The sequence below is a fragment of the Plasmodium reichenowi genome, chromosome 11, assembly GCF_001601855.1.
Source record: "Plasmodium reichenowi strain SY57 chromosome 11, whole genome shotgun sequence".
NCBI classification, from domain to species: Eukaryota; Apicomplexa; class Aconoidasida; order Haemosporida; family Plasmodiidae; genus Plasmodium; species Plasmodium reichenowi.
Window position 1 is genome coordinate 1,044,649 of NC_033656.1, and position 9,126 is coordinate 1,053,774.

The 9,126-nt window shown below is 20.2% G+C and overlaps 2 protein-coding genes across 2 annotated transcripts; both read right to left on the minus strand.

Annotated features, from left to right (window-relative positions):
- Window positions 1–153: 153 nt before the first annotated feature.
- PRSY57_1127700 (hypothetical protein) lies at window positions 154–5,805 on the minus strand (the record flags this gene model as incomplete). The annotated part of the gene is made up of 1 exon (XM_012908241.2): window positions 154–5,805. The coding sequence occupies one exon, from the start codon at window positions 5,803–5,805 to the stop codon at window positions 154–156; it is 5,652 nt and encodes a 1,883-aa protein (XP_012763695.2).
- A 1,183-nt stretch (window positions 5,806–6,988) lies between these two features.
- Window positions 6,989–8,926, minus strand: PRSY57_1127800 (RNA methyltransferase, putative; the record flags this gene model as incomplete). The annotated part of the gene is made up of 1 exon (XM_012908242.2): window positions 6,989–8,926. The coding sequence occupies one exon, from the start codon at window positions 8,924–8,926 to the stop codon at window positions 6,989–6,991; it is 1,938 nt and encodes a 645-aa protein (XP_012763696.2).
- Window positions 8,927–9,126: the final 200 nt, after the last annotated feature.

Consider the following 9,126-nt stretch of genomic DNA (forward strand, 5'->3'; position numbering starts at 1 on the left):
AAAAAAAAAAAAAAAAAAAAAAAAAAATAATATAAAAAAAAAAAAATAAAAATGTAAAAAAAATAAAAAGAGAAATTTATAAAATATATATATATATATATATATATATTTATGTAAATTTTTTTTTTTTTTTTTTTTTTTTTTTTTTTTTGGCTAGCTATTTAAAATTTTTGAGCTAGCGCTAGCTATAAATCTTAAATAGGTTGTCTTTAACAAATAAATATCTTTGTAAAGATTATAATGAATTTTGTGTATGTTGATTGTACTAAAAGGGTGTAATTTCAATGGTCTAAACATGATTTGTAAAATTTTATTTTCTGCTTCAGAATTAAAAACCGAAGAATGACAATCATCTTTAAAAATATGTAAGAAAGTTTTGATATTGTTTATAGAATATTTAAAAATGAGTTTATTTGTTAAATAATATAATTTCATACTCATTTCATAATTTACAAGAGTATCTTTTTGCCCATGTATAAAATCAATTTGTAAATTATAAAAAATATCATTTAAATATTTATTCTTTTTAAAATCATTAATAATTTTAAAAAATTCTTTTAATACGATCATATTGTCCCAATGAACATAAGAACATTTTTTGTTCATAATAAAGGAGCTTAATAAAAATAGGACACTATTATTAACAACACTTTTTACTAGTTGTTGTGTATTAGTAAATGGAGCAATCAACACAACTTTGTCAACAGTAATTTTTAAATATTCTTTTAATATTTCTTCTTTTCTTTTCTTTCTTTCTCTTACTTTATTTAATAATTCATTTATTGTAATTTTTTTTTCCATATTATAATTCTTTTCTTTTACATTATCAAAATTTGTATAAATGTCAAACGTATTTTCCTTTGTAATCATATTTATTTCAGAATCATTATTATCCTTTATAGGACATAAAATATTATCAGAAAAATCATCTCCTTTTTTATCTTGTTCATTTATGTTTTTTTCATTATTATATCTTTTACGATTTAATATATATTCTTTCATAATACTAGAAGAGGAACAATTGATCTGGTCACCTAATATATCTTGAAATGTCAATATTTTCTTTTCATCATACACATATTCATTTATTTTTTCATTATTATTATTATTATTATTATTATTTAATTTTATATATAAATTACCTTCATTCTTTATCTCTTTAATTGGCTCGATTTCTTTTCCTTCATAACAAACTTTTTTAATGTCTTCAAAAAAGTCGTTATACAAACTTTTAGCAATATCTAAAACTAACTGTAAAGTAACAGAACAACCTAAAGAATAACCAAATATATTTATTGATATACTATTATTGTTTTTATTCTTTTCCTTGATTTCTTTTATGGCAACTTTTAAAGCTGATATAGCACTCGTTTTGAATGTTAAAGGAGATGGGTGACCTATACTATTATTATATGCAGGGTAATCTAACAATAAAAAAGCATATTCAGCATTTTGATTTTTCTTTTTCTTTTTATATATAACAGGTCCATATATATCTGTATAATTTAATTTTGCCTTATTCCAATTATTATTATTATTATTATTATTTTTTTTTTTTTTTTTTTCAAAAGACGGATTTCTTCCTTGCATATGATAAGATATAAAATTGAAGAGTTCATCATCTGTGTTTACATCGCTATTTTCATTATCACTTGGTTCCATGTATAAATCGTACCATTCTGAATCTCCTTTATTTTTTTGTGCACTTGGTATATCGTATGTTTCATCGTATATTTTATTGTATGTCTTTTTATTTATTTCGTCGTCTGTTTCGTTATTTGTCTCTTCATGTGTCTTATCACATGTGTCCTCAATCGTTCTGTCCTTTTTTCCTTCACTTATATCTTCACTTAATTTTTCACTGATTTCTTCATTTTTTTCTTTTAAATGGTGTTCTATTTTATCCAACATTTCTTCGGACGAACTTTTTTCTTTATCAATAAAACGTGGGCTCTCATTTCTTTTTAATGTATTATCCACACAATTATTTTTATTGTTTGAATTCATCTGTGCAAATTTGACACATCTTCCGTATTTTTTAAAACATTTTTTCTTATTTTTTTCTTGATCGAACCTTTCAAAAGTATTCATATTTTGCATGCTTTTCTTAATATTAGGTGTATGAACATACATATTATCATAGTAATTATTATTTCGTATATTCTTATAATACTCAAGAAATTCGTGATAATTATGTGGGCCATATTCTTTATATTTTTCCTTATAATTATCATAATATTTTATAATTCTTTTGTAAATTTCTGTAGATGTATTATACAAATTGGTATCATAAAATATATTTTTTGGTAAATTATGAAATTTTTGAGAAGGATGATGTGTTACATTTTGATTTGTTATATGTTTGTTTATTACATCTTGTCTTGTCAAATCATTATGTTCATATTTATATTTGGTTCTTTCCTTTTCTTGTTTTACATTCCTGAACATATTATTAATAGAAAAATCTTTTTGTAATGTCCCATTAGTACTTTTATTTATTTGAACTTTTTTCAAGCTTCTTATATATTTTTGATATTCATCTGGAGGGATTTCAGTCGCATATCTCAATACTTTATAGACCATATTTAAAGAATCCATTGATTTCATATCTTTTCCTCCAAAAATAACCCATAAAAAAATAGGTACCTGTACTTCTTCTTTGGATAGCTCCTTTTTTATTTTGCTTCTATTTTTTTCTCTTATTGTATCAAAAATAGAATTATACAATTTAAAATTTAAAAAATCCCTTATTTTAAAATTATGTATTTGTGTTTTCCTAGGTATTTTAAGAAAGTTTCTTTTATTCCTAGCTGCATAAGTTGCATTCTGTATAAATTTATGTTTATACATAATATTTGCCAAAGCACGATTCCTTTTTAGATACATAAATTTATTTTCTGTACCCTGCTTTACATTTTTGATCATTTTACCTTTATTATTATAAAATATGTTTTTATTAGTTTCTATATTTTTATTACTGCATGATAAATATTTACCTTTTGGTAAAATAGAATTGTACTTTATTTTATATAACTTAACATGCTTAATCATATTTACTAAATAATTATAATAATATTCAAAAAGAAAGAAAAGGTTCTTACTAATATAAGGATAAACGGGTTCTAATTTACTATTACTAAATGTCATATATATACATGAACAATCATATATAATATCATCATAAAAAGAAATATTTTTATTTTGTTTATAAAATATAGAAACATCATTTTTATTGTCTATTATTTCGTGTGAATTCTTTTTATGTATACTTGATTCAAAAATATAATTGGGCAATAATTTTATGGAAACCTTATTTTTATATAGTTCATTTGATTTATTAATTGTATTATTATATAAATTAAAAAAATTTTGTTTTTTATTTTGAAACAAGTTCATATAATTATCATTATTTTGTTTATCTATTGTTAATGTATCCGTGTTATTGTTACATGTATTATTATTAATATTATTTAAATCATTTTGATATTGATTTTGATATTGATATTGATTTTGATATTGATTTTGATATTGATATTGATTTTGATATTGATTTTGATATTGATATTGATTTTGATTTTGATATTGATATTGATTTTGATTTTGATTTCGATTTTGATTTTCTTTTAATTTAAAAAAAGATGAATCTATATCATTTTTTAGATGTAGATGGAAATTTTTTTTAACAGCTTTGATTGTAGAACAATTATCTATATAATATTTATTTCTTCTCATATTTATATCATAACTATTTCTTCTTTTTTTTTTTCGAAAAAATGTCCAAGAACCATTATTTATAAAGGCATTATCACTTGTTATTTTTTGTATTCTTAAGGAATTATCGAGCTGGTATATATCTATAGGTGGTACTAAATATGCATTATAAATATACGGATAATTAAAATGTTGAGTATTCTTATCTAGAATAACAATATCTTTTATTTTTGAAACCATCAGTTCAAAATTTAGACGAATTATTTGATAATTATATAAGGTATCTTTATTATTTTGATTATTATAAAAAAAAAGTTCATACCATGTATTTTTGTATTTAAAAAGATTCATATCTTCATTTTCTATTTTTAGTGCAGGTATATATATAATATTTGTATTTATTTTACATTTATAATTTTCAAGTTCATATAAATGTAATGGATTTTCTGGGAAACTTAAAATATCTCTTTTCATTATTTCTATATTCTTTACATTTGATAAAACATTTTTATATCTTTCTTCATTTTGATATATTTTAAAATCTTTAATATATACATTATCGTTATCCACAAATAATTTTACTATTCTATCTTTTCTAAATATTTTATTTTTTTTCCGTAATTTAAACATCCTTTCAAGACGATATATATCATGTAAAAAACTATTCAAATATCCTTTCTTTTCCTTAGGTAGAAAATTTAGATATGTTGTTCTTATTTTTTTTCTATCACAAATATTTGTATTTATAACATTTCTATTATATTCATTTTCATGGCATAATTTTTTTTTTTTTATAATATCTCTTATAGTGTTATTACTATTACTATTACTATTATTATTACATGTATTTATATTTCTAACATTTTTAACATCTTTTATATTATTTGTGTTCTCATTTATTTCAAAGTTTGTATGATGTGCATTTGTATTATTATCTGTGAACGAATTTATGTTAAGAAATTGGTTCATAATAAATCCTTTCGAATTAAAGCGATTTGTTTTTAAAAATTCATTACTAGATTTATATTTATTTATTATATAATTTTTATAAATATTTGAAAAGATAATTTTCCTTTTAATAGTATTATTTAAGTTCTTCTTGTTAAAAGTGTTTGGTTCATTTTCATTTATATCTTCATTTTTATTTTCTCTTCTTATAATATTTGTTAATATATTTTTTGTCTTTTGATTTTTCAAATCAAAAATATCCTTTAAGTATATATGTTCTTTTATATTTTTATGATTATGTGTTTTTACTAATTTTTTGGTTGGACATTTTAAATGTACAAATTTAACTTTTGTTTTGTCAAAATTTATTTTTATCTTATTATTATTTAATGCAAAGTTATTTGATTTCATATAATCTATTTTTTCAAAAGAATCATCTTCTTTTTTTTCTCTTATCCATTTGATATGGACATTTTTATTTTGTATCATATAATTGTTTTTTATTAAAAAATTTTCAGACGTTTCATTAGTTGAACCGTAATCATTCTCTTTTTTTCTTATACTTGTAGATATATTATTTTCTTTATAAGACATATTTTTTAACATTTCTATTTCTGTTTCTTCTATACGTTTTTTATTTTCTATATTTTCATTATCTTTTACATTTTTATGCAACGCATTTAGCTTTAATTGAGTTTCCATATCATTTAAGAAATTTACTTTTATATCATCCTTATTATAACATTTTTTTAAAGAACATGGTTTTATTTGTCCATGATTACATGTATCTAAAAATTTATTACTAGGTTTAACTATTACTTGATCATCTTTTTCTAGAAAATTTTCGTATATAAATTTTATTTTATTTTTTGAATTTCTCAACTTTTCTTCATTCTTTTTATTATCTATATTTAGAGATAAAATAAAGAAACACTTTTTCTTCTTTATACTTTTAAATTTCTCTAACATTTTATGTGGTTCTATAAAGTATTTTGTTATATTGTGTATATTTTTTTTTTTCTTCTTTTTTTTCTTCTTTTTTTTCCTGAATTGTTCATATTTCCTGACTTGTTCAGGTTTTTTTTTCTTTTTCATGAGCTTTTGAAAATTTTCACGAAATGGATCTTTTGTAGAATGACTGAGCATATTTTGAAACTAAAAGACATAGGGAAAACAAAAAAAAGAAAAAAAAAAAAATATATATATATATATATATATATATATATATATAAACCTATATGTCCATGGTTATAAGAAGGATATATCTTCTAACCGTATAAAAATAAATATATACATATGGTATATATTCTTTTTTTTTTTTTTTTTTTTTTATGAAATGAGAATATAAAATGACAATTAAGAATATATAAATTAAATAAAGTATAAAGAAATAAAAGATGGTTGTATACTGTTTTCTCATATATTTTTGTCGTATGAGAAAAATGATTAGGAAGATGTATAATTTTGATAACCTCTAAAGAAAGGAAAATTTTAAATACAGTATAGCCATTGAACATTTAATGATTAATTTATATTCCTATTTAAAATGAAATGTTTTTCTTCATTTTTTTTTTATTCTTTTTCTTATATATATATATATATATATATATATATATATATATATTTTAAATGCACTTATTGCGCATAAAAAAAATTTTTTTTTCTTTTTTTTTGGGACGGTAATTATGTAGCTTTTACATTAACATTAAAAGATATAAATATTATATTCTCCACATATATATATATATATATATATATATTTATTTATTTATTTATATGTTTTTTTTTTGTTGTCCACATTTTTTTAAAAAGTAACCCATAAAAATTAAACATTTTCCTATAAATATATGTGCATATATTCAAAACGATTGAGATACAGATTAATTCAACATATATCTTTTTTTTTTCTCACATTAATTTTTCTTTTTTGGTAAACAAAATATCACAAAAGCATAATTCTATATGAAGATTTTTTATGACAAAATAAATAATTAGAGAAAGTGTTTAAAAATATATATTTATAAGTTCCACAATAATAAACGCAAATATAAATAAATAAATAAAAATATATATATATATATATATATATATATGTATATATAATTACAGGTTGTAATATTATATAAAATTTTGCATATGTTATATTAACATAAATATCATTATTAACACATTTTAAATGTTTATAAGAAAAAAAAAAATAGTTTTAATAGATGAAAAGTTTTTTTTTTTTTTTTTTAAAATTTACATAAACATAAATGACTAAACAGGATAAGCATTATTAATTAATTTGTTTATATATATATATATAATTTCATTTCATTGTCACTTTTTATACTTTATTCTTAATATCTTTCTTATTTTTTTTATTTTTCTTTTCCTTCTTTCCTTCCTTATCTTTCTTATATTTTTTATTTTTTTTATTTATTTCCTTATTGTTTATTTTAAAATGTTCCTTTTTTTTGGGAACATTTAATGTTTGTTGTTCTTTTTCATTTTTATGTTTATTAATATTTTCTTTCTTTTTCTTTTTCTTTTTCTTTTTCTCTTTCTTTTTATTTGTCAATTTATTATTTTTGTTGATTTCAACATTTTGATGGTTTGTTAGATTTGGTTGTTGGTTAAGATTTGTTTCTGATATATTATTAAGATTATCATTTTGTTGTTTTTTTTTTTTTTTTCCTTTGTCTTTGTTTTTCTTTTTTTTATTTGAATTATTATCTTTATTAGTAAATACTGCGTCGGATCTTTTGATTAGTTTGGCTATAAAGAAGTTATCATGATTATGTTTATGTAAATAGATTCTTTTACATAAGGAGATTTTGCTTGAGAATTGTTTTTTCCTATATTGAGTTATTCCAGGGTCACCTATATTAATATGTGTTGGTAATAAATTCACATCTCTTTTTTTGAGTATATAATTTATGACTTGTTCATTTTCTTCTACACTTATACTACAAGTAGAATATACAATAATTCCTCCATTTTTTAAAAGATTAATTGCATTATTTAAAAGTATTTTTTGTTTTTGAGCAAGATCTCTTATTTCTTTTATAGTTTTTCTTCTTGCAGTTTTATTTTTATTAACAACACCTGTACCACTACATGGAGCATCTAATAAAATTTTATCAAATTGAAATGTTAAATGTTTTTGAATTTTTAAAGCATCTATACACGTGACGATTAGATTATTTATTCCCATTCTTGAAGCATGTGCTTCTATAGCTTTACATCTTAATTTATTTATATCATTTGCATAAACAACTCCTCTATTTTTTTTAAGGGTACACATGAAAGTACATTTTCCACCTGGTGCAGCACACATATCTAAGACCATATCATCTTCTTGTATATTTAATTCAAGAACTGGGATAAGAGATGAAGATGATTGTATAATATAATAACCATAAAGATATTCATTTAATGAACCGACATTAGTATTAACATCTTTTATAGTTATTCCTACATTATTCCATGATTCTCCTTCTTGTACTGACACATTTTGATTTTTCAAAATTTTAATAAGATTATTTCTTGTTATTTTTAATGTATTTGTTCTTAAATGTATTTCTTTAGGCATGTTATTTATTTCAAGAAAAAGATAAAGTTCTTTTATATCAAATATATAATATAAATATTTAATCATTTCTTTAGAATATTCATAATAATAAGTATAATAAAAAAGTAGTTCATTAATAATTGTAGATCGTTCTATTTTAATATTATTTTTCTTTGTATCATTTAATAATATTAATAAATATTTCATCCTATCTTCAATATCTTCATTCTTCATAAGTTTTTCATTTTTGTATACTCCAATTTGATTATGATAAATATTTTCTTTTTTATTTATATATATTTTCTTCATCCTTTTTGTTAAACCGAGTGATTTTCCATCGATCTTTTTCATATAACCTTCATCACTACCTTCGTCATCTTTATATTTATTTTCCTCATTATAATTATCATCTTCATTAAATGTTTCATCTTCATTAAATGTTTCCTCTTCATTATATTTATCGTCGTCATGTTGACTAGCCAAATCGTCATAACTCATATTATCACTTGATAGAGAATCTTCTATACCTTCCTCATCATTGTCTAGTTCTTCATCTTCATCATCTTCAATATTATCATAACTATTTGAAGCATATTCTTCTTCATCAGTATTATTTAATACAAAATTATCATTGTCAAACAGGTTAAGGGTTTTTTCCTTATATTCATCTTCATCATTTTTGTTATCATTTAATGCCTCAGCGTTTGACATATTATTAAAATAAAAGCAAAATATATATATATATATATATATATATATATATATATTTATATATTAATATTTATATTAATTTATATAAGAATTCCCAGAGAAGGAAACTATACATTCATAAATATGTAATATATATATATATATATATATATATATATATATATATAAATATATATTTTTTTTTTTTTTTTTTTTTTTGC